Raw genomic sequence first — 27,473 nt, forward strand, 5'->3', positions numbered from 1 at the left:
CTTGAAATCATCAGGAATGAGGAGTTTGGATGTCCTTAAAAAATTCAAGATATATCTGAACATCTGCCCATCTCTGTCGATGAAATAATGCTGCTTGAGACTGTCGAGGACAATGGGCTCTGTGCCATCGAAAAGCCGGCCGATTCTGGAGAGAAAACAAGAGGAGAGCAGCAGGGTCAGGCCAAGCCTCACTCAGCAGCCATTCAAATAGCCTGATGCTGCAAAACCCCCTCACACCAACTTCACTGAAGCAGCTTTGCAGTTCCACTTGGTAAGAAAAGGGATGGTTTCAAACCACGATTTAAGATGCATGGTTTCTAGTGTAGCCTTAAGCTTCTAAGTAGTGCAGCTGGGGAGGTGGAGCAGAAGCAGCCGGGGCAGGAGCCCCTCACATCAGCCTTGCTGCCCAAATAAGTGTATTGTGAGATGACACCCCCCTTGATGATTTTGGTACCTCTCTTCATAACCCAGATCAGCAGACCCTACTCTCCAGATGCACCAACCCCTTGATTGACCCCATTCTTCTTTCCAGGAGACTGCACAGTGAACCTGATTTAGTTTAGAAATTAGCACTTAGGAAATAGGGATGGGGTTTTTTTTTGTTTTTTTTCCTTGTTTTTTCCTTGTTTTTTGTTTAAACACAGTTCATTTTTTGGATGGCATTTAGAAGGATGCCATGTAGGCCAGGCTGGATGGGGCTGTAAGCAACCTGGTCTAGTGGAAGGTATCCCTGCCCATGACAGGGGGCTTGGAACTAGATGGTCTTCCAGGTCCATTCCAACCCAAACCACTCTGTGATTTACTGCAACTAACAGTTGGGCAGGCATTGTGGGAATAAGAAGCTGGGGATACAAAGCTTATAACATTTCAATGTGAGAGAACTATTTCACAGTAAAAAATAACTGTTTGTGGCAGGTATCAATTAGCACACTCTAAAATAATCAGGAAAAATGCATCCGTTTTTATATACTGAGCACCAGAACCACCCAGCCACCTAGAGAGCCTCTGCTTGACAAAGTTCTTACAACATCAGCTGTTGGGTGCACACATGTTTTCTGGACACGTGCCTCACAAGCAAAGCTCTAGTTAAGAGCATCAGGAAGGGGTGATAACTCCCAACAAAACCCTCGTCAGAATTACATAAAATATACATTGTGTTTCTGCACCAGGGTGTTTGCAAAACTCTCCTGAGTCACTGGTGGTTTCCCAATGAAATCAGCAGGAGTGACTGGGAGGTTGGATTTTGTGTTCCTGTTCCTATGTATGTATGCGGAATGTGGAAGTACTTTTTGATTCTTTCCTACACCAGAACTGTAAACAAAATGCTCTCAAAATAGCTTGCTTGCAATGCATCACACAGACACTCTACGTGAAATACCACTGACAATTTGGGGTGTGATTTTAAGAGCCTTCTCATAACCTGTTACATTCTGCAGATACTGTGTGTTCATCATACTAATGAAAAGACTCATTCGTATGTAGTTTTTGTCCCAGTATAACCAATCTGTTTTGGGAACCAGCACAGTAAAACCTCTGCAGGTTACTAAAGAGCATACAATAGTATCACCAGACATCAGCATGGAGCTAGGGGACCGATAGGCACTTTTATTCCCTGATCACACTCAGTTTGTGGTGGAGGTAAGGCACAAATCTGTCTTCTTACGAAAAGGATAGAGTGAGCACAACAAACAGTCATGGCACACTATTTTTGTTTTGAAAGAAGTGAAGGAACAACCATTCACCACCACCAGTAGAAAAATAACAAACCACACACAACCAATCAAAAACTGAGGGTGATCAGCCCCCCTCGGCTGCACAGAGCATCCCAGGCTGAGAAATGCCCCATCTATTAGCCAGCAGAAAGGGATCTCCAAGGAAAGGCTCAAGAGGCAAAAGGCAGAAGTGGTTCCCAAACAGGGGGAGATGGCTGGGCTTGCTGCTGTGTCTTGGGAAACTGCAGAGGGATGGGGCTCCAGGTGACTACATGCTGTGTCGCACCCACAGCCATACACTCTCCCCCTTTGAAAACAGCACAGGCAATCCAAATAGAGTTTGGAGGGATGTCTGTGCCCACAGCGGGGACCTCAGCAGTACAGCCAGTAATAAGTTGTGAACAGAATACAAGACTCATCTATTTATTTTTCCTCATCAGCTGGGAGAGATGAAGACCAAGAAAGAAATAAAACCCCATTAACCTCAGCTGGCAATTTACGAGTCCATAAGAAATACCTAAATCAATTCCATTTGAATGAAATCTGTAATATATAAGGAATTAAATACATTTTGCAGAATGATCAAGTACAAAATATTTCTTTTCCAAATCTGTCCCTTAGAACTATTCCAGCTTTCTTCCTCAAATTCTTGTTACTGCCTGCCCTGCTGCTCAAAATTTAAGCTGTGAAAGCCCACATAATACAGGCTCCTGTTCATGAAGTGGATGAACAACATTTAAGTCTAATACGGATGCACTCAGCATTTAGAATTAATTTTCCCCTATACTGAAGCATGTCATCTTGGAATCTATTGTGGAATTCACACACAAAACATATGTATTTGGCCAAGTCAGTCATTACTGAAATACATAATTGTAATTGGTTTCTGCAGCATTTTCCTAGTTCTAAATTGCTACTATAATTACATATTTTAGACCTCTAGGCTTTTTGGTCTTCATTTTATTAATTGTTTAGGAGAAAAACAAGATAGTATCAGAGGATGAAGCCTTCTGACAAAACCATAATGCTGACAAGAGCACACAGCCATCAAGGGTGCTACCTGGGAAATGAAAGGCTTTGGGTCCAGGCTGGAAGAGTTGATGAAGTGCTGCCTTAGCGCACTACTGCTCTGCAGCAGCAAAGCAAAGGAACTGCGAAGTCCAAATTCCCTTCCAGCTCCCCTCCCAGGATCACTTTTCAATACACAACTGCACTTTCACATGTTAAAACAGCTTCGGAAGGGTAGACCCCCAGCAGAGAGACCTCTGTATACAAAATTAAAAAGTCTTTTTCATTTTCAGATGGAAAAATGTAGATTCCAGCTTCCTTCACATGGCCTCCAGGGAAAGACTTGAGATAATACGGGACCCAAACCTGGTGGCGTAGTCCTCCTCAGCAGCGTTTGCTACACCCATCAGGAGAGCAGACCTGCCTATGCCAGGATCTGGGCGAGGACCAATGCCTTCACCCTCCAGCCTCACCCTGTGCTCTGGGGTTCCTGGAAGCACAGTGGCAAGCGCTCTGCCATGCCTTGCTTGGCAACTTTTCTGTACAATACGACTTGAGCAACCATCCTCTCTGTCACCCACAGTTCCACTGTTACTCCTGCTTGGTCTTACACTGCCATTATAAATGCTTAAGACACATCAGTCCACTGGCACGACAAGGGACTGTTAAGTCATGTTTATTATAATTTCACGTCCCAGGAAAACCTGAAAGATGTTTTCCTCCTTCTCCTTCTTGATGACATTGGCTGAAGATTGAATGGATTTCCAAACATGAAACTGCTTTGAAGGAGGCTTGCAAAATAGGCTGATAATTATAAGCAGAATTAGCCAAATATCAAGGGGAAAGGGTAAGAAACTGTAGTCCATTTACAAGAAAATGTACTTCTGAAATATTTAATTAAAACTACCAGGCTGGAATTTTCTGTATATCAAGAAAATTAATGTCCCATGGGCTGAAAGTGCGACCTCCAATGGGTAATAATTAATGTCTGTGGCTTTAAGTATCACATTCCCCTGTCAGAAATCAAATCCTTCAAGGCTTGAAAATCTAACCAGTGGAAAACTCTGCTTCTATCAGAGAACTCGGTTTTACTGTAAGGACACGAAACAGGTACAGCCACAAGCTTGGTTTTAGTGGCAAGGAAACAACAGGACAGTACTTCATAGAATAAAATGGATCCTTCTCCCCACAGACCAGCACTCCCATAGCAGCATTTCTAGAACAAAAAGCTAGCATGGGAAGATGACACAATTTCTCAAATTCTTCAGAAACAAGTTCTGTTTGTCAGGCATAAAATTACATAAAATATACTCAGTCCACAGCAAAGCTGTACACATAGTGTAAGTAGTTATAACCTTGCTTTCTCAGTGTAGAAATATTTACATATATATTATTATACACATAAGGAAAAAGACTTCCCTTTAGTATATTCTGGCTTAGTTGAGAATTTGGGAAAGCAGCAATAATTAGGAATGAGACAGCCAATATTAATTAAACAAGTCAACTATTGCACAACTTAAAACTAAGAAATATGACACAGTTCTGCAGATTGTTTTAGTGGCTTCTGTGGACGGAGCTAAAATTCTTCCCTTTTGTAATCAAAGGGATACAATGAACATGGAAATGATGCAAGCCTCAATGTTCGCAAGCATGCAGAATACTGCATTACTCTCAAACTCAGGTAGATATAAACCTTTTCCCCCTCTCTTTTCTCATCCCCCCTCCCCCCCAGAAAATATAGATTCCTTACTATTGCATATAATCAGTGTATTATTTCTCATGTTATCATCTTCATTAGAGGACACTACGAACTCAAACTAACTGAAAAACTTTTGCAATATACTACTTTCAACAGCTCTAAGCTGTCAGCTTTCCCTGCTCCCTGTGTCTTTTGCAGAACTACAAAAAGGGAGAAAAACTCCTGGTGTGAAGCACTTTTGATAACCCAGCAGAGGGAACTGTGCAGCAGGAGGAGCCTCAGCAATGCCCTAGCACCTGCAATCCCATGGTGAGGCCTGGGACTCCACTGAGGTCAGATATTCAGTGGCTGGCAAGGGGCAAAGTACTCATGAAAACACATCTTTCTCCCTCCAGTACTGAATTGCATGCCAAATAAAAAGTGTTTTAGTTGAAATCTTACTCACTTGCTTGGAGTCACTGCAGGCAAGTGAGTAGGGGTTTGGCCTTTATGGCGATAAGTGCATGCAAGTTTTATTATCACATCATTATATTTATGTGGCTAATGGGAATGCTTATTTAACACTCTGGGGTGTGTGGAGAGTGAGCTGGAATAGGCTTTTTACTCCTTTTTTTCCTCTGCAACTTTTTAGTCCACATTGTCCTTATTAATTTCTTTTCATTTTCTTTTACTGAGTGCTCAAAGGCAATTTGCGTAAGAGCCCATTATAAATTAGATCTGTTTAATGCCATGCTCATCTTATGGCTATTTAATTTTACTTCCTTGTATGTCTGAATCATATAATTTTGCACTGTCCCCTAGAAGCTAGTACATTTGAAGACATATCCACCTCTTCAACCAGGAAGAAATGGCATCCTACCCCAGTGGAGGTTTCTATTCTTTTTTCAGAGGACCACTTTGACAGTAACAACTTGCTCTTTTTTGAATACCTCACATCATTTGGATCTACAGTGACTGAATACATAGTTCCCTTTATAACTCTGCATAACAAAAGTTGGTTCATAAACATGATACAACAGAACACATTTGCAATTTTCAGGAACATATATTATGAAAATCACATTTTAACCAAATACCCTGTCATAATCTCTTACTCTCAGTGCTATTGTAATTTGTTCTTATCTCTTCTTCCTTACATTTAATTTAAGGTTTCATGTCCATGAGTCTCAGGAATTCCGTTGCACAGACAGTTCCTGTATTATCAGAAGAGGCATGAATACAATGACTATAAAGCAAAGGTAACAGGGGAAAAATGTATTGAAACCTAAAATCTCATTAAACCTTCTATAGAAAGGGTATTTATATAGGAGCCAAAGTGACAGAGCAAGAAGGATGTATGGGAGGAGGAATTAAAACACCAGTTCTTTTGAGATTTAAAAGAAAATGTTACATTGCATTTTAAAGAACAGATAAATCCCAGATACTGAGTAGAAGGATGTCAAACCTTTGTGGAAATATTTGCTAAAGATTAAAGAACTGAATCATTTACGTGGAGATCATTTCAAACATCTTAAGATGGTTATTTGAACATGGAATCAAGAGAGAAGGTAAAGGCAGGCTCAAAGGGCTAATAAAACATTTATAAGAAATTGAGATAGACAAGAAGTGGTGAATAGTCTTAAAGGCAGAGCAAAGCATGTGAAGAACAGATGGGAAGGATCTGAAATGATGAGTGAGGTGGTATCATTAGGGAACATATCCAAGGAAAAAAACAAAGCATGGGATTTGCTATAACCTGCCTGATCAGAGGCAGTACCAGCAGAGAGATGAAAGCAAATCAGACATATTACAAAATGAACCAACAGTGATTGGATCTAACCCACGTGGACAAACTGACACATTAACTGGAAAAGAATAAATTGCACAACACCCTGTAGTCATGTTGCAGGAATGAGTGAACTATGGCTTTCTACACTGCAGATGAGCGTGGAGATGTGCAACTAAATGACAGCTGAACAAAAAAGGATATACGGGTCACCAGAAACACTGGGATGAATACAAAAAATGGTTGGCTAAGGCTCCAGAAGTCAGTAGCAACACCCTAATCTCCGCCTGAAAAGGAAGTTTTACAAGAAAAAATAAACCCTGTATTTTCCCTGCTAAACAGGTGATCTAGGTATCTAGGAGATTCACACCAGAAGTAATAATTACACTACAAAATACAGCGAATACATGTACCTAACATACTGGTTGACAGCCTTACAGCATTTGCAGGGTGCCCAAATGTCCAACAGAAGTAAGCCAAAAAAAGTAGGCTCTATCACCGCATTTTCCCAGGATGTTCAAACCCTCATTCTCAAATTCAGCACCATCATCCACCCAGAGCCGAATGGCACTTGTAGAAACACTGACTTTTTAGAAAAGAAAGGAATAAATACTTGGGATGGGATGTCAAGAGCTGATGACTCATGGACAGAAAACTACACATGTGGGCAGATGGAAACCAGCTCCCACATCACACAACAGCAGCAAGGGTGAGGCCAGAAGAGCGCTATCCCTGGACTGTAGATGATGGGTCCGAGAGTTTCTGTTTACCATATACCTTCTCTCTCTGCTCCAGTATACCGAAGAGATACAGACATGTAAGAGGAACAGGCTGCAACCCAAATCTGCATCTTTTCACACAAGGCTGGGCAGGTGTTTTAAAAGCAATTTCAATACCATGGCAGCCAATCCTCCTGAACCTCTAGGCTGTGTTACAGGCTTCAGATGTGGCTGGAGGGGCCTGTCCTCTGCTCTCTATCTGCTTCCCCCAAACCACAATCCTCATGCCCACAATACCCATCACTTTTAACAAAGTGAGGCTCCTCCATCCGACAGACACTGAAGGTGCTGACGCTTTCCAAGACACTGCATCTATCCCCGGCTTCCATAATTTTGCTTGTCTCCAGATACCAAACACTCCCTCAAGCCCTTTTGCTACCACACAGATCCATCTCCAGAAAACATGGGTTCTTGAAATCCCACAATAGGCTGTGCTTTCAGCCAAACCCCTATCTACAGAGCAGTACCACAGCTCCTCTCTTCCTCTCAGACCCCGAGATACCTCTCTGACCAGCCAGGTCTCCATCAACCCACCCCACATGCCAAGTCAAGAAGAGCAGAGCAGGGGAGGAGGCTGCAGATACCTGCTGCCACCGCTTTCACCGTGAGTGGCATTGTGCTTCAGCCATTTGCGAGGACATCAGGCAATGAGCAGCTACACACAACAGCTCACCTGCATGCCCACTGCTTCATAGCCATAGCATTTTATGCTTTACACCACCACCTCTCCTTGCTCTCTTTTTTTAGGCTCACTCACACACTGGATATGCTGAAGAGCAGACTGCAAGCCTTTAAGTCCCACATCTCCTACAGTGTTTGGTATATCTTGCAAATAAGTCCTTAAAAACTTTTTAGTTTTCCAGAGCATATCAAAACCACTTTTCCTAAAATCATTTAAACCAATGAAATGTTAAATCAATTATCCATGCAAATACTTTTTTCCATCTCTGTTTTTGGTAACCAAGTTTTCTTGGCAATGATAATATTTCACAGAAAAATTAACAAATATTCTCTTTGCTTGCCAAGATAATTTTACTAAGCTTGAATCCGATTTCATTGAGGTATGTTATTTGTTTTATCTTGAGGGAAGCTTCCTATTAAGTTAGTAGCAACCGTGTCTTTTTGCTTATGATACGGTTATTACCAAGTTCTCAGGAGTACCTTTAAGTTATTAGGGTGCAATGGCAAATTAAGTACTTTGCGTCATAATTACCTAATAACTTTTGAATTATATTTTAATCATGTTTAAGATGGTCAGGTTTGCTGTGAGTACAGATAATGGAGGATAGGAGCAGAACTGCAGTATTTATAGTTCAGTACCAAAAGCTAAACTGGTGAATGCACAACAACCCAAAGGCCATGATAAATTATATATTCAGAACACTGAATGCCTTCACAGGCAGCAATGTTAAAAAGTAGAACTTGTATCTCACGATCACGTTTACGTAAAAGTAAAAATACAACTCTCCTTCAACACTCTCCTTCAAATCTGTCAATTTTTCTCCAAAGAGACATGCTAGCAATATCCATTTTTAAATCCCTATCAATAAATCTGTAAACGTGGATTCCACAAAGAACACTGTTAAAGCAACTCAGAGAAAGCTACCAGAGCGATTTCACTTTCAAAAATCCGAATGTTGAAGAAAACCCCAACCAAGCAACAAAAAACTCTGTCAGAATAGAAGAAATTCTTTGATGTACCCCTTCATACACAGAGTTTGCCTCTCAGCTTTCATGAATTTCATTCAAACCACTGTTAGCTCTCAGCATTCCCTCAAGAAGACTCAGCATCAAAATTCCATGTACAAATCACTGGAAATTAGGAAACATCCTGAGACTCCCCATGAAATCCCTTAGAAAAAACAGCAGCAAAACGGAGTTCTGGATCCAAATCCAACAGATACCCTGGTTAAGCACGTATGTAAGAAGTGCTACGGTACTGCAAACTGCCCCTTTCCAGGATGTTAGTTTGGGAACCAGGCATCACGTTTCATATGCCTGGTGCCTGTGCCCTGTAAACAACAAGCACTGCAGTGAAACCATAACGAATCAAGCTTCCCAACATCTTCACAACCCTTAGTACTTAGCCAGAAATCCTGTCTATGTTGTTTTGTTAACTGCTGCCTCCTCTAAGAGAAAGGACAGCGTGTTTCCTTAGACAGAACAAGAACACACTTGCCCTTCCCTTTGCCAGTTACACTCCTCCTGCACTGCAGCCCATAAAGACAAGTGATTGTACAACTAACCTCTGCATGCTGTATGGGGAATCCTGTGGGGACTGCTTCTCAAGAGAGGAGGAGATCACTTCTACATTAAAGCCTAAGTAAAAGCTTCTCATTAGTTAACAAAATTCAGAGAGAGAAAGTGCTCCTAACACCTTTAGCTGTTAACTGTGGTGAGCCTGTGTCCCCAGAAAACATTGTTCTCCAGAGCTCAGAATGGAATAAAGTATTCTCAAACATCCTTACTCTTCTGCTCTTAATAAATACCAATGAAAGTCACTTGCAAAGTTCCTAACATCCTTCTCAAGTGCAGTTCATGCAGAGGACAACAATGTGCTGCTGCTAGCTTGTGTAGCAGAAGCCTGTAAAACTGATTAACAGGTTTCAACCCTGCTGCTGAAGCTGGGCTCAGACTGTCACAAGACAAATTTGCCAAGGAAGGTGGAAAGCATGTTCAGCCTGCTTTTTTAAAGCCCTACAAGAATGGACAAAGGAAAAAAAATACACATATAAAGAACATTATTAAAACAGTCAAAACGCGCTGCAGAAGTGATGTCAGATATTAAAGATGGTCCTGCAAATTTCATTTGCAAACCTCTCTCTGCATGAAACACTTTAGACTTGTTTTTTAATGACCTACTGTTTTCCCACATCATGCAATCTGGGGATAAACCAGAGTTGTACAGTGTAGTAGCCTTGCCCCACGACCTCTGCTTCATCTGCTGGAGGAGCAGAAGGTCTGGTGGATGAGGAAGAGGTTGCAGGAAGGGAACACAGGTAAGGCAGATGGGGGCTGCCCTGGATAAATGAACTCTGCCCAAGCATATGCCAGATTTCCTTCATGGTGCTATCACTAAGCATGGTAACCATGTATTTTTGAGCTCCTTTGAGTGAAGCAAGAAGGTACTACATTAAGGAATGCTGCAAGGAAAGCATGCAAGAATGACTCTTCAGAACAGGACACTTATACAGAAAATACAGCCCAAGGACATATGCTGCACTGAGGAGGAATAGGAGACGCTGATGACCTGTTTAGCAATTAAGCACCACATTTCTCTGTGCACAGCAACAGGCAATCATGTATTAGAGACGGTATTACTACACATACACCATGAAAACAACAAACCAAGGTCGCCTGGCTTCCCTAATAACATTCTTTTCCTATAAAGCTGACAAATTGCAATGAGACAAGCTGCAAGGCCAGCTACACAATAACACATTTACTACACTTCCCAAATATTTGTGTTTGGCTTTACTAGTTAGCTCTCCTGCTCACAGATTCTTCCACCTAGACCAAAAATGGTACTTCAGGCTAACATCCTACATTGTAACATCTTTGAGAAAGGCAACCCAGATAGCGTGACAGCATACATAAGAGAGGTAACAAAGATGTGACCGTAGAATTAAGTATGAGAAACATAGGACTGTACACTGCTCCTGTTTTGATTAACTTATACACGTTACAATTACATTGCTATGGTTCCTAGTGTGGACACACATCTGCCTACAGAGACGTGTTTATACCTGTAGATCTTATTCCCATACATTTACAATGCTTAATCACTTCCATGCTAGAGGTTGAAGTAATTTGAGCGCTTCAGTAACTAGGAAAATCACACTATTAACCAAATCAGTTCATACAAAACCTGTGTGCTAATCAGTTAAGAGGACAGGAAAGTCCACCTAGAACAGCTTATGCAGTGGCTCTGAGCAATAAATAATGTTTAATGCATAGGTTAGAAATGCCAAAGCCACACCTGCACATTCTGCTGGTGGTAGGGTGATAAAAAGCACATAGATAACATTATTTCCATTGACAAACTTCACATATACAAAATAGTGGCTTTATTGTTTATTAAATTAGATGCTGTCATGGTGTAATCATCCCTGCAGCCATACCAAACCCAATGGTACGTCAGATGTATTTCTGTTGAGCAGGCAGAGAAGAAAGGAACTGAGATACAGTAGAGAATCAATATAGCCCCATAAACAGTGGTGTAAGAAATAATAAATCTACGTACATGAAAACTACAACCGCAGCCAGTGAAATCCTCAAAAATACCACATGACAGAACTGTGTTACATCATTGCGCCTTGAACACACAACAGCCAGGATGTGATTCAGTTGCCTAAATACAGGTGTCTGGTGCCACTCGAGATGTTCTAGGGCATCTCTGGGCCACCCTGAAGGGCTGGGGGATGGCACAAGGACACTACTACAGACTCATGCTCTTCTGGAGGAGCAACAAGAGTCCAGAAAGGAACTGTGTGCATCACAAAACAACCAGAAACTAACAGTACTGAAATCTGTCTATTAAAGTCTAACACTGTCTTCCTAGATACTAATTTCAGTACAAAATTGGGCTTTATTAAAATTAAAAATAAAAAAAAAAAGCAAATTTATGTGACATGAAATTGTGAGCAATAGTTTGTAGTGCTCCTAGAACACATAGGAATTTGTGATGTTTTAAATTTGAGCACTATTTCACCCTGCAGTTCAGGTTACCCTCACACAGAGGAGCTGACTGTTCCTAGCTTCTTCCTGAAATGCTGCTTTACCAGAGGAAATACAAAAAAGTGCCATCCGAAGTCGTATTATACTGCAAGTGTGCTTAGGACCCCCATTTCCTAAATGCAGGCAGGCAGCCTGAAGTATTTCAGCAGGGTTTTGAAGTGTCCTGACTGTAGGATTGAGCTATACCCAGTGGACAGACAGAGACACCTATGGAGGGCAGCCCACCCCACCTTTGTGGGACTGGATCTCATTCCACATACGCCTTGTGCACCACTACGCTGGTGATCATGCACCTGAAAAACTACAACAATTCTGTCATGTAGCAGCTAATAAATTCTGAATGTAAGCAAACAAGAGGGACACAATCTGTGGAGAAACAGTCAAATAAGCATAACTCCTTCACTCTGGAGGACTTAAAATAGTGAGGATATCTATCTTACATCTGTTGTGATCTTCCTGGTAGAAACCAGCACAACCCAACAGTCAAAATTTCCCTGTGGCAATTCCAGGCTGCTAATAAACAAGACACTGCCTACCAAACCGAGCACTGCTTCTAAACTGTCAGAAAGATGTTGATCATGGAGCAGCCTACTGCTTGAGTTTGGATGTTTTCATTATTTTCACATAAATTTGAAGCCTTTCTCTAAAATGACAGAACTAAACTTAAGTACACTTGGATTAAAAAAAGGAAAGAAAACCTCAGCATTGTCTAAGAGTTTTTCCATGCTGCATCTGCCCTTGTCCCCAGACACTGGTACCACCACACAACTCTCCTATCAATAGCTTAAATTGCAGCTTATGCTAATACTGAAAAAAAACCTTCATCAACCACCAACACAACCACATATGCCAAAAGGCTATCACTCCCTTCCCAGCAAGAAGAAAAAAGCTAACACTTTAGTGAGAAAAATCCTGAATTTCAATCTAGAATTTTAGAATTCGTTTAGAATAAGGCAAGTTTCAATACAGACACTTTCCAATACAGGGACAGAAAACCGCTCCAAGAAGTTCCTCCACCTCTCTGATTGCTGAAAATAAAACATGTTACAACAACCTTGCATTACCTCCTCCACTAGTGTAGCTACTTAATACCAATAATTTTGCTCTGTATCCGACTGCAATAAAATTTTAATTTAGCAGAAATCCAGGTGTTTTGGTAGGTTTCTGTTTTTTTTTTTTTCATGCATCACCACAAGGCATAGATGTAATTGTTTTCTACTATCTTTACAGGAGATCTACAAAACCACATTATTGAAAGGTGCAGAAAACCTGAAAATAGTTTGGGGTAATGAAGAGCTGCACTGTTTCATCAAAGCACCACCTCTCCAGAAGCCACTGGTGATACAACAAACAATTTGGGGCTATAGGATGATTCTGATTATTTTCCATTACTTTCCTAAAAACCTGCTTTTTCACTGTTTAGAGGCAGGCAGAAGCCAATTAGCAGAATGAAAGAAAGGAGTCTGGAAAAACACAATGTCTGAAAACAACCAACTCTGACTATGAAACCAAACCACCAAACTATATGCTCTTGCTAAGCACCACATGCATGAAAGTTGCATTTATTTGCGTTAACCAAGCAATCCCTTGATGGGAACCTACAGTGCACTCCTTGGCCACTCACTTTTGCACAGCTTTTATTCCCCCAGTATATATCACAAGATGCCTACCAAAAAAACCACAGGAGATGAAACTACCTGGGTGTCCAGTTGTGAAGCAGAAGGCAGAATGGGCTGCTGAGCACCAGCTTTGTGATGGGTTTTAACAGGAAGAAGACACCTGAAACCAGATCAGGCTCTGTGATATTACTACTCATATTGTAGCAATACGTCTATAGAAAAGCAGCAAGACACTGAGATTTGCTTGCAGCAGCCCCTGTCAGATGCCTGCCCCAAGCCTTACTGCTCATCAGCTGTGCCCATAACAAGCCCCGCACTCCATCCCTGCATCGAGCAGCCCACCCAGAGCTCCAGCCGCGGTGGGCAGCAGCAGCAGCACAAGCACACAGTTATCTTTGCTGCCTCTAATTGCCACCAGACACTACCTACCTACTTTGATGTTGAAAGACCTCTGGCAGGAATATGCCCCAGGGATTCACACTGCTGTAAGGAAGGAATGAGTCTGTCACATCTACACTGGTGGTGCAAATGCAGTTAGAGGGCTTTGCTAACTGGGATCAGTGAGAACTGTTGACTAAGACTTGAACCTCACAAAAGACTGGTGAAAGGAAGAAGTATTTCTTCACTGTGCTCCAAGGGCTGGTTGTTCCTCGTGGAAAATCTTCTGCTAAACAATACTGAGGGATACAGAAATAGCCAGTGTATGACTGGAGAGCAGCTTCTTTGGAGGATCAAAGTCAGACAAGACATGTTTGCTCCTCAGAGTCTGCGAACATGGGCAAAATTAAATTCCTCCACATCTAATTTTGGGAGCACGTCGCTGGCTTATCATTTAGACAAGTCAAAAAACAGGTTTCACCTTAACCTCTGAAGCAGAGAAAGCTGATACAAAGGGGGACCAGCTCTCCCCTGTACTACCCACCCTCCCACCCTGCTTCCTCATTGCTGCAAGTGTTTTGTTACTACAGCAGAATAGTATTAGGACAGCGATGAGGAAAATAAACTCTCTGCTATGATGGATGTGCCCTCATTTCAGACATGCATTTAGTCAGCAATGTGCTACAACAAAACTGACCTTTAGCAGGACTAGATTTCACTGACTCTGTTGTTTTGGAGACCTCACCCCATTTATTTTGTTCTGTTTGCACTCTCTGCGATTTCCAGCTGATAAAGCTTTCATCACGACTCACCTTTCCAGCGGAAGCACACTGCAAAGAAAAATACTCAGCCATGCAAGGCCAAGGGATAGAGTCTTTCCTGAGGTTCTTCACAGTAACAGGAAGGGCCCCTGGAAGAAACATTCCTGGAGGAGCCTCAGCCAGGCTGCCCTGGTGGGGAACAGCCTGGCACACCCCTGCAGACCTTCTGCAGGCCTAGGGACAGGTTAGGAGAACAATGTGACTAATTTTTCTTCTTTGCTTGAGAACCGTGCACCAGCTTTATGCTTTCTGCATGGTACAGAAGCCTGTTGTAGGTTCTTCACCATTCCCAGGGCCCTTCAGGTTTGTCATGTTTCCAGGACTTCATTAATGAAGAGAAGGAAGAAGGACTCACACCTCTGATTTAACTACTTAGCATTTTAATAGGAAATAAAGTGACCGACGTGGAAGCTAAACACAATTGAAAGTCACAGCCATCCAGCCGTTTCTATTTTCAAACCAATGCTTTATGCCTTGTAATGATATCAGAGAAGCAGCGATTTCCAATAGCGTCTTTCTCACCCCTTCTTTTGTTGAGCCTACTGAAGAAAGAAGCACAAAACATACTTGACTAGTGCTTTTACTTCTACTTCCCAAGTACGGAATTAAACGCTCAACCTAGAACCAGACCTCTGCGGTCCAAAGAGCAGCATCCATTCAGTTTCACAGAGCTACACCATTAATCCAAAGCGGACACAAGAAAGCACCAATTGTAGCTCTGCTGATGAGTTTATCGGGGTGAGCTACTAAGCAAGAAAAGGCTGGTATGAAAGGCATGGCCTAAGGCCCAGCTTTATGTGACAGTAGTATTAGAAACTGGGAAAATGAGAATGCCTGATAAAAAGTGGAGCCTCCATATATGCTTTAGCTACGGAAAAGCAGCAGTTTTTCTCTTCTGCCTCAGTTAGATCTTCCATGGGGGAAACACAACCAGGGAGGCATCTTTCCTGCCACTATTTTGCCAGTTTACATCTTCCTAGAATAACATTTACCACCATCTCCCTTCTTGTGTATCTCCTTTGCACCAAAAGGATGGACACTGTGATGGGGCTTTCCCCTGCAACAGCATGCTGGAGCCAGCATGACTCCCTGTGGTGTTACTGCAGTGGGGCTGGAAACGCCATGGGTGGGAGTACAGCACCACCGCCAAACCTTCATCAGGTTTTGGAAGGCCAGAAGGAAGACTAACATTCAGGGGAGCTTATTCACAGCAGAAGTTAGTAAAGTGAAATTTAACCTTCATATTCTGCAAAGGATGAGGACGTTGTTTTTGAGAATGTTAGCAAGATGTGAGAGAAACCTATTTAAAAGTCAGACACTGGCATACCAGGAGCCAATCATGATGGGTAGCAAAATGTTTGGAAAAAAATAGAAGAGGAAAATAGATACAGTCTATATGTTTGAAAAGTAAACATGCGAACTATCTGCTTTTCATATGCTTGATGGTGACTTCAGTCAGAAGCAGCTGTACCCACAACATTTGGAGAACAAGCAAAATCATCTTATTGTTCAAAACAGAACATGAGCTGTTTCATGAGACAAGCTCCAAGTATAAAATTAAAAATAACCCAACATTTTTCTAAAACTCTGAAATTATACTGCTAGTAAACTAAGAGTTTAATAGCAATAGCTGTTGAGGCTGGAGAAATTACCATCATGGTGTTATCTAATCTCTCCCCAGAAGTCAAGAATTATGACTAAACCCTTCCAACATAGATATAGCCTGAAATTCTATGTCAGAAGTATGTCCAATTGCATTTGGCAACCCTTAGTCAAGAGAGAAGCTGACTATAATTGGATGAATATTTGAAGTGCTTCATTATTCATGTAGGAAGGCTAGGTAAAAACTGTTTTGTAGTCCCAAGACACTGGAGGGTGTGTGTTATTGGGTAATAACCAATTAGGAATGTTGACAGCACTCTGCCTTTAGGATCACCCTGGCCAACAAAGCACCTGGGTGTATGTTGTTGTGCAAAGGCACACACCCACTGCCTACTGCTCAGTTTATTTAAGCAAACCTTTTACCAAAGGCAATGGAGGACACCCCAAAGTATGTGCATTTGACAACTCCGTTGCATTCAAAAATATTGCTTCTTCATTCCTCCCTTTGCCCTCCAAAAACTTTATTTTTTTTTTTTTTTAAACAGCACTTCAGAATTATTTATACTCCTGGTTATTGGAAACAAATCTGATCTCTCTTTTATTGCATATAATCTACCAAGGAGCAACATCCTTATTATTTGCAGCAAGGAAACACCAATAGCAAAAGATCAGCTCCTACCACATAATCTAGTAAACACACCACTATGCCATTAAGTAAATACTGTAAACTCAGAATGACAGAAATCAAAGATCTTCCTTTCATGCTAGTCTAAGAAAAGCATGTGAAACTTTAGCAGAGACAGGCAAAAGATTTAAAAACTAACAGTTCTGACACTTGCTTGCAAAACCAGAAATTCAACACCAATTCAGCTCATGAGAAATCAGTCCAACCCTTTCACTACCTCCCAGAACACGGTTAGAATGCATTGATGGTACAAACACCGTTTTTCCTTTCCTCCTTTCTTTTCTGGAAGCTTGCATTCTGATTGAAAACAAAGCAATTATCATAGGAGATGCCTGATAGGACTTTCATACCTACAAATGAAGCATGCAAAACTTTACCTGAACGATTTGCCTGTTTCAAACCCACAAAATATGAATTCAATTTGTTACAAAGAGGAACACAGAGTTTTTCTGCAGCTCTCATTTTCTGCCTTGTATCGTATTTAGCCTGTCCTGTGGCACTGAGAGTACTGCAGCATCTTCTCTGAAATGCCCTGAATGCCAGCTCACCATTTCCCCCATGTATCACCAAGACAATGATGTTTTGATGAAGCATCATCCACGGGCCCTCAAGATAACGGATTCAATGGGATACACTTAAAAGATCATTTTTCTCTTTTGTATTGACTGCTTGCGATGCTCTAAGACAGGAAGGGCTTTCATTTTTTATGTAAGCTGTAAGACCCCGAGGGCCCTCTAAACTGTTTAAGAGGGATCAATTTTCAGATGGGTAGAAGGGGCCCAGCAGACCTTCACGGTTTGGAATGCCTTCTTCCCCTCAGATCCCTGACAAGTTTGGGCGAACCTACCACCTGCTCCCAACGGAGCTGCTCTCTGGCATGGCAGCGCTTCCCACTGTTTAGGATTTGTGGTTAGCATTCACACAGAACCATAATTTATAGTATGCATTCAGGGAACAAAATAAGAAAACATGAGTTTTGCAAAAGCAAAATAATCAGTACTGCTGATGGAGATAAACAGCAATAGAGCTGCTAAGCAAAGCAGTGCTTGGCACTGGCATAGCGGCAGGAAACCATTGCCCCGTGACAAGGGTTTAATACACTGGCATTGTTGCAATTACATCCAGGCAACCTAACAAAACAAATGCATTGTATGGCACAAAATATTTCCAATTCAACATTGCAACATTTATTTTTTAATTGCATCACAAAGACAACTTTTGGGGTGTGGAAGGACGTAATCCATCATTCGCTCTGAAGTGACACACTTATGGCAAATACTGTACATTATCACTTTCTATGCCACAATAAGCAACTACAAGCAACTTCTTAGGCAAGGAATGCAAAGGGTTTGGGTGTGGTCCTGGGAGATGCTGCTTATCCCTCCATCTCCCTCCGTGTCAGCGAGAGCCGAAGGCAAGCCACATGTTGCTGCACTGGGACTTCAGTCACTCCTCCCATTTTATGCATGTCACAGAGCTTGTGACAGTTCTCTACTCATATAAAAAGAGTTTTCACTGTTCAAATACGGCCTGTGCAAGAACACAAATACAATTTTTAATTAAAAGGAATGGGATTTTAATAGGTCACTTAAAGAACAATTATGTCTACCATTTGACTGATAGGCATGTCACATTTTACTATGAAAACCCCACTGGGGTACAGGAGGTAGAATTAATCTTTATAAATTGACGAACTACTGAAGTATACCCCATTGCATTTGATACTGCTACACTCAACTGAACAAAACCCCTGCCTCTTCCTATTACTCTTCCCTTTCACCTTTTTTAGTCGTTCTCAAACAGTAAGTTTTTGATTCACAGCAGCTGAGCTGCCAGTGCTGCTCTCCTTCACCGAATGCCAGTTCTGCAAAATGCAGCGGTGTGTAGAAATGTAAAAGATAGGTCTTCACTAATTAGCTTGAGTACCAGACACAGCACAGCTGAGTTAGCTGGAAGCAGGATAAACGAGTCCAGGTGGAGCGCTGCACTATATTGCTTTGAGCACCAGAGCTAGTCCAAGTGTCTACACACACACCACACTGCACTGTGGAAGGACTAGGTAGGAAGGTAACTGTGAGCCCACTGCTTTTCTAAAGGCATGCCCCTACAAATCATGCCACAAGAAGCAGCTACAAACTCAGCTTAAATGCTTTTAAACTGTTGGAGGAGCCCCTCAGTTCTCTGAAGCAGGCAGAAAGTGCCTAGAAAATTGCCCAAATGAAGTGTAGAGTCAACTGTGCTGGAAGAGTCCTAAAGACCCAAGCTAATGTACACATTGCAGCTGGAAACAGTTTATTTGATTACTGATTCAAAGACTCAATGAAAGAGATCAGTATCAATGAATCTCAGAGCATCCTTTCAACTGATGTCACTAAGAGTGAAAGCATTATCTGAGATATCTATAAAATATGCTTGCTGCTTAACAACTCAAAGAAAGCTCACCATTATAAGCCAGAAAACCAAGGATGTGTGGGGAGAAAGGGACAATCAAGGAGGCAATATGCATTGATCTGGTCAGGTAAAGATCACTTGTGACCTTTATGAGCTCCGACTCCTTCCATCAGAGATAGAAAAGTGTAGTCGAAAAAGAAATGAAGACAAAGCAATGAGGGAATTCAGATGATGAAAGTAAGGTCAATGCTCAAAGCAAAATGGAAACAGAAGCAAGGTACTGAAGGGCAGGAATCAAAAAGACAGCGACATCCTGAGAGTTGTAGACTAAGGGAGAAAGAAAGACTGAGAACAAAAGACAAAAGCTTGCCAGATTACAGTTGTCTGGTTATAACATTTGAATAAACTGCAGACCAGTTAGTTAGAGGAAACATCCATGTAACAGAAACTGGTGACGTTACCCTGGCCAACAGAGCATTTATGCCATATTTGCATTAAAACAAATGCAGATAAGCATCAGTCCTAAGCAGCTTTTACCATTTCCTATGCAACCTTTGCAAATACATCCCCAAATGCTGAGCAGACTTGTATATGTGAAACACAGCCAGCAGGTTGATCATTACCAGAAAGAAGTAAGCCAGAAATTGGAATCTATATCCTAAAGCTCCAAACACACCCAAGAGGTGGCCGGGTGTTGACAGTAAAACTGGAAGCCAAATGTTTACTTCTGCAATTACATACTTACTAGATGCCAATTTGCTTAGCAACTACAAGCAAGCAGTTTATGCGAAAGCAGGATAAGAACCTAGTGCTAACATACAGAACATACAGAGGTTCCCGAGTACAAGGACTGAGTACACCAAAAAGCAAAACAAACCACTTAACCTCAAGGCTATGTTTGAAACCTAGACTCTATCAGAAATGACCGATCAGAAATACTTCAATACAAATCAGAATACTTCAGTGGCACCTCAGTTTCTAACAGGCTTTTCCTTATCAGACCAGCAAGACCCATAGACTCAATACTGCTTTTTTCCTTCCCACATATTTTCTTGGTCAGAACGAGAAATACTGCTTGGGTGCCTTCAGCTACTGGGTAGAAAAATACAAACACTACAACAATAAACTGTTTCTCATTGACAAATTTCCATCCACAATGCTTGTATCAAGCAGCCTTTGCAACGAAAGGATTTCTCAGAACACAAACCCTTCACATAGTTATTGACAACCTCCCCTCTCCTGACTTACAGGTTGATCCAACCCATACAACCTCACACGAACCTAGTGGGAAAGTCATCTATCAGCCATACTGACAATATGGATATGGATTTTCTTCTTTCCCCTCAAGAAGTATGTTTGTTACTTCAGAAGACTACTAGCCTCAGAAACAAGGAGCTGAAGCCCTCAGCTCTGTAACACTCCTGAATGTGAACATTTATCCCCCTGGGTATTTCCATCCACAGTCATAGACATGCAGCCATAGTTAAGCATGGCATGAACCCCTGCAATATTAAATCTGCATATCTACTTTCTCTGGGTCTGCATATACGTAAAGAGTACTCTAGCAATCCTCTATCTTGATTTTGCTGTCATTTTACACATTTGAGTGCACAAGCATTGAACAAGTACAAAACACCACTTTTTATACTCCAAATACATAACACACAAAACCACTTTTACTGACACTCGGAGCAGGAAGGCAACAGCTCCATGGCCCCTTTCAGCAAAGACTCAACACCAGTTACTGACCACATGATGTGAGAACTGGCTAATCTGATTGTGCTATTTCTTCTACCTAGTCACTGGCCACAAACAGCAACAACTTGCTGATCTTGCAAGTTAGGCATATTACAGGACTAACATTTGGAAAATATTCACTTCTACTGAGGCAACAGTGATGACTGACCTGTGGTGATCATTAATTGAGGCAAAATGAGGTCAATATATACCCTCAATTCAATATACACACCTAGACATACAATTAATCTCGGTCAGACAAGACCAGAAAACACCTCCCTATGCTCTTCATTTATATGTGTGTTACAGGTGATTTTAGTTTACAATATCAATTGTCTAAATTCTCTGAATTTCTTGAAATATGAATGATTTATACTATCACTGACAGTTCTGTTTTTATTTTGCCTCCCAAAAACCAAACAACTATACTGCCTAACTGTATTGAGTCTGGTCCTCATGAATCAACATTTAAGTTTTTACTAATACATGTTAGTGATGAGAAACAGCTGATGATGTTGGTATATCTCAGTTACTGGCATCTATAAATATTTATGCTTAGAGATAGTAATCTTTTACACTTTCAATCAACATCCTAAAGCATTTTACAAATTGCTTTTTTGTTAACCTCAGCAGGAAGCCACCCAAGTTCAAAGTCAAATCAGTTATCTTGGGTCACAGAACAGGTCAGTGAGAGAGTCAATGTATTTCCCTATCCCAAGCCCTCCTTTTCCCGTGCCACAAGACCATGCAGCGATCAAGTGATGAAATATAAAAGGTGAATAACTAGATGAGCAGTTTGAGAGGTACTATCCAAGGTGAGCAGGAAACTTGTGACGGGGCTGCTCTTGTGGAGGTGTTACAGAGGGAGCTCTACACGAAGTGCAGAACTCCCTCACCACAACAGATCTCCTACAAACCAGAAGTCTCCAGCATGGTGTTGCAACCTGCAGAAGTTTCAACTAAGGCCATGTCAGTGTCTTATCTTGGAACTGGGGATAGTCTACAGACCACAGAACCTGTCAAAGGTCTGGAACAGTTGAACAGTGCCAACCTGCCTAATCCATAGCAAGTCCTTGGAGGTCTACCTATATAACCTATGAAGGATAAATCTCACTTGCAAACTGTCAAAAAAGGGCAAGGACAGTCTGGGCATTCTCCTAAGTAATTATGTGCCCCGATGGAAAAAAAAAACCAACAAAAAAACCTTACCAACCCCCAAAAATGCCAGTGTCTTAACTGGATGCAAGTGTGTGAAATTTAATTTCCCTGAGGGCTGAGAGTGAAGATTGGGTAAGAAAACTGGGACACGAATGGATTGGTTCATATGAAAACCTGAAACAGCCCTGGGCAGAAATTTGGAAGTATTATGAAATACCATATAAGAAGAATCCATCTTCATATGCAGGGAGTAACTCAAGATGGGAGATGTAGCAACACAAACAAATCTCTCAAGAGGTTCTACAAAGAGACATATAGAAGGTTTTAAATGAAATTTTTGCATTCTGTGGTGGGAATACAGGATGTGGCAATCCAGTTCCATGGTGTTACACAAATATTTGTACCAGATGACTTGGACAGAACTAATTAAAAAGTCCAGATGCTTTGAACATATGAGATAGACAACAACACTGCTGATATTGCTGATATCAGAGATATCAGACAGCTGATGCTCGTATGATCAAAGTTAAATGTCTTCCCATCTGGTTTGGATAGTCAGTTGAGGATGTTTTAGCCTGGTGCACAATAACTTTTGGTAGATACCATACAGACAGCATTAAGGCTGAGAGATATAGGAATGCAAACTCCAAGCAAAGGGTTCAATGCTATTGCAAGATGATAATGCACTGAAAGAAAGACAGTAGGCTGCTCAGGTTAAAATATCAGAAGTAAGAGGCCTGTGCTTCCTCTACTCATAGTCATAAATCCTAAAACTTCAACCATTTTCCTCAAACTCTAGGGAACAATGGGACAGCATATATGTGCTTCAGCTCTTGGGGGAGACAGGCTCCTTTAGTAGACCCTCATCCATCTTCCCTGGAATAAAAAAATTGATTATTTTTTTGCTGAGCAGTGAAATGCAGATCTAATTTTTAAAATCTTCACTTGCACACCCACCACCCCCACCCCCCCATAATTAAAAAAAATAGTGAACCCAGATCTTAATAACTTTGTGTTGCCAAATATCATCCTGGCAACTTAAAGTAAACCAAAGTTTGCTGAGGAGGGTATGATCTAGTTCGAAACAGAACAATCTCCAAAACCATAAGACTCCACACAGAATAGAAATAATTTATGTGGTCCATTCACATGGACATATGAATAACCGTCAGTCGACGTATCAAAAACAGGAGGAACAATCTGTACATGAGTGAATGCATGGAGGTCTAGTGTCTTGGTGGAGAGCGCTGCACAAAAGGACACCTGCCCCCTCCTCAGGTATTTAAAGGAAATTACTATTTCTTTTAGCAGACTGACCTTACATTAGGTCTTCTTGGTAGATATACTGATTCAAAGTTCCTCTTCTTGAAGCCTAAACCTGGCAAATTGTATTATTCAGCTGCATGAGATTATGTCTGAAGCATGGTCTCACTGGTTTCTTAGGAGAACCTGAAGTCTATTGATGAGATAAAATAATCATATGGGAACCTCTGGTGGAAAGAGTAGGTTCTCCTTGGTCTGGAAGATAACTAGGCTCCTTTGAATTCTATGCTACTGGATTTTTAAAGGAAAATATTTTTTTAGCATTATTTCAGCTTCAGAATCTAGAATTCTAGGATTACTCAATTGAAACCATCTATTAGATTAGCTGCTTGACTGTTGAATTGCTTCACTGTCCCAGTCTTTGGCCAAAACACAGATGGGCTCTGATACCTTGGGTTCTTCAAGATACCCTTGAGAGAAGCCCTCAAGGGTATCTCCATAGCAAAGGGCAGGGACCCAGCATCCGTACTAAGACACTTTTATGATGACACCTGGGTTTCACTGGACAAATGAATGGATACCTGTCAGTAGGCATTTTATGTATCAAAGAACAAAACAGGCTGGGAGATCTAACAAAAGAATTATGGAAAATGAACACTGTGAGCTACAAGTCTTTACCTGATATAATTTAAGAAAGCCTGTTTTTAAAGCACTCTTTCAAAAATACTCTGCTGTCTAGGAAGGAGAAAATAAAGAGGCACAAGGTGAGATGCTATTGAACCCAAGAGGAGAAGAAAGAGTATATGTGATCCTACAAAGAGACTGCTCTATCAGGACAGGTCTCCTTCACACCAGCAAGTCACAGTGATTCCAAAGCTGCTGGTTTGGATATCACCCTTTCAATCTCGCAAAGAAAGATGACTCTGGTACCTGGCCCACAGATGAAAGGTTCATTTTAGGCTTCTGGCCCTTAGACTACATGTAATACGAGTCAGAAGCCTAATGACTTTCATGTCTCAACCTGTTAGATGCTGGAGCCTGCAACCTATGCCTTGACTCATCCCTGGAGCAGTGCTCTTTCAGGCAAGATAATGAAGACCTTAGTTTTCATAGACAATACTTCATACGACAGTAAGCCTCAGGAGGCTTCAACTGGACAAAGATATCTATGAGACCCTGCCTTAGTTTTGATCTCATTCACACACACACGATATTGGCAGAAAAGGAAAACATACAAGCAGTGCTGACCAAACCCTTGGATTAACTAACAAAATCAGACTGTAGATATAGACTAACTGGGTCAGACTCCAAGGGACAATCTGTATTAAAGTCTAAATATTACTAGATAATTTGTACGCAGCAGTCACTGTAGAGATATATATATATATACACACATATGTACATACACACAACCATTCCAAAAAAAATCACGTTAAGGTAAAATCTCACAGATAAAACTCAAATGACTATATCATGATTGCCACCTTATTGCTTCACGCCATCATCTTGACATCCAGATGAGCTTAATAGTTGCTCTTTTGAAGCTGCTAATGTTAAAAATAAATAAATAAAAAAAATCAAGTTCTGGAAGTGGCTGAGAATTCCAGGTTCTAACAGCTATGCTGGAAATACTCACTCATCAAGGGGTTCAAAAGACACTTACTGTCAGAACTGAAACACAAACGCATGTCAGAACAACTTGAAACAAAATGACTGTAACTCAGAGCTTGGGTTTTCTTTAAATTATGTTTGAAGAGCTTTAAAATGCTTAATTTATTAAACCAGCTTTGATACTACAGGCATACCTTCCACTTTCAAGTGCTACAATGGCTGAATTGAACACAGCATACATTAAGTCTAAATTCCACTGCCACCATACACAGTTATGAAAGACTTTTTAGTGTTTCTTCACTTAAAGTAACATGCTGTCCTGTGAATTTGACCTGGAAACAGAAAGTGCATGTATTAATAGCCACAGCCTCTCATACTGCACATGCAACAGTTACAGACACCATCACTACTCCAACTACTGAAAAAATCCTAAATAATCACAACTCCTAGCAGCTGAACACAAGCAGCTCCTAAAAAAAAAGTTTCCCAAAATGATAGATTTGGTTTTCGAAGAACAGTTCAAGTTTTTCCAGACATTGCTTCAATCTATTCTTGTGGGCCTGTGCTTTGTTGTGGCTTCTATTACTTCCCTCTGTCTGGCTGCCTTTGAGGAGCTTGTCTTAAGAAAGGCCATGTGCCCAGCCATTTCTCTTTATTTACTGTTCTCTTCCTCTTGCCCTGTCAACTCCCAGTGTCAGAGGCACTACTCCAGTCCCATCTAAAACTACATAGGCAATGCTTCAGAGGCAGCAGTACCAGTGAAACCCATGCTTAGAATGAAATACTGTGAAATGTGCCTTGCACCCTTTGGAAAGGCAAGTCGAGAGTTGCTGGATCAAGAAAAATGCTAGAAAGACCAGGAAGGTAACACTGCCTTCCCTCTATTGCAGGATTGGGCAGTGAAGGACAAGGGATAGACTAGTACTGTGGACACAATCAACCCGCTGACTGATAACCAACTCTTAGAATTACAGTATCACTACAGTGTTTGTCTGCCATCACTACCATGTAATATCCACATACCCCATGTTCAATGCACTGTTGTTTTCTTAAAGCTGCACTCTTATTTCATCTGCTCTTCAGACACTGTTTGCTCATGCATGCAGAAGTTTTCTAACTGCTTAATACCAGCAAGCTACCAGAGTCACAAATGCTTCATTCAGAAGGTAGGTGAGAGTGAAGAGTCTAATTATTTGAAAAGTCCTAAGATTCTATAAAAAGTATTCAGTTAATGCTGTTCTACATTTTGTTACATTCAACCTTGCCTTCACCTCAAGTGGCAGATCTGAATTACACATGCAGGAGAGCGGTTACAGCTCCAAAAGAAACAAAATAAATACCCCAACACCCCCACCTTTGGACTTAAATGCAGTATCGCTACAGGTTTTGAATGTAATAAACCGCAGACCGGGTGCCCTGGCACAAAACCAGAATTCTAGGTGGTAGAAAGCAAGTGCTCTTTACTATCAACTTCATTTTAGTGCACACAAATAGGGATTTGCAGAAGTGCCATTTGTCTGAAACACAGTGGAACAGGGGAAGAAAAGTCAGTCTCTAACCTCTTACGAACAAAGAAACCTAATTTAATTTTGAAACAAAAGAAACTAAATTTATCATTCTGAGACAGCCCCAGGACATTTAAGCATGAAATGGAAGAAAAGGAGTTGCCAAAGACATGCAGAACAAGCTTTTTAAAGTTACCTGGAATCGGGATATTTTGTAAGCGTGGCCAAGCTGCTGGTATACATGTGCCCACCCACATCAATGTGAACTGGTGCGTTGGACTTTGTGAGCTGTGCTGGAGTGGGGATGCCTTGATTGTTCAATGGAGATGCAGGGGATCTAGTGATCAGAGGTCTTGACATATTGGGCCGACTGTCCTGTGAAGAGATAGACCTGGGTTAATGACCCCCTTAAAAACCTCACAGAAATCCACAGTCTTGAGTCAATAGCACTGTCTCATAGTCTCAGCTGCTCATGACTTTTATCTTATTAAAGCACAGACAAATATTTGGCAGTTTTTTAAAAAAATCAATCCAGCTCTAAGAGTCTTTACTGGCTACATTCTAAATAAGTGAGGCAAATCCCCACTTAGAAATCATGTTCAATAAAACAAGTTCTTCCTGAATACTGCTCATGACGGAGAATCCATACCAAAAGAAGAAAGGTCATTTTCGTACTTAAGAGCTGATAAAGGTTCTGTCAGAAAGAGCTGCAGACAGAAAGACCATGAAAATTACTGTTTTCCTTAGTTAAGACGACCCCAGGTAGACTTTCTGCTCCTTCCCAAGCCCTCCATCACTGCTGTACAGCCAGAACATAAATACAAACCCTCAGCTCCTCCATCCTGCACACTCTTCTCTCGAACTCCCAATTCACATAGCACGGAAACAGAAGCAGAAACACCTGGACTAGTCAACTGCTCATGGACTGCAGACCACTGGACATCGGCAGCCTTTGAGAAAGACATTTTCCATTTAAAAGTTATACGTATGGCGACAGATGCCC

At 41.3% G+C, this 27,473-nt stretch overlaps 1 protein-coding gene across 1 annotated transcript; it reads right to left on the reverse strand.

Annotated features, from left to right (window-relative positions):
* Positions 1-27,473, reverse strand: LOC104403350 (BTB/POZ domain-containing protein KCTD1-like; the record flags this gene model as incomplete). The annotated part of the gene is made up of 3 exons (XM_010011459.1): positions 27,297-27,473; positions 26,667-26,845; positions 1-145 (listed from the first exon to the last, which is right to left on the reverse strand). Coding segments are annotated over exons 1-3 (339 nt in total), but the record flags the coding sequence as incomplete, so codon positions are not given.

The sequence above is a fragment of the Nestor notabilis genome, unplaced genomic scaffold (assembly GCF_000696875.1).
Source record: "Nestor notabilis isolate BGI_N333 unplaced genomic scaffold, ASM69687v1 scaffold11690, whole genome shotgun sequence".
NCBI classification, from domain to species: domain Eukaryota; kingdom Metazoa; phylum Chordata; class Aves; order Psittaciformes; family Psittacidae; genus Nestor; species Nestor notabilis.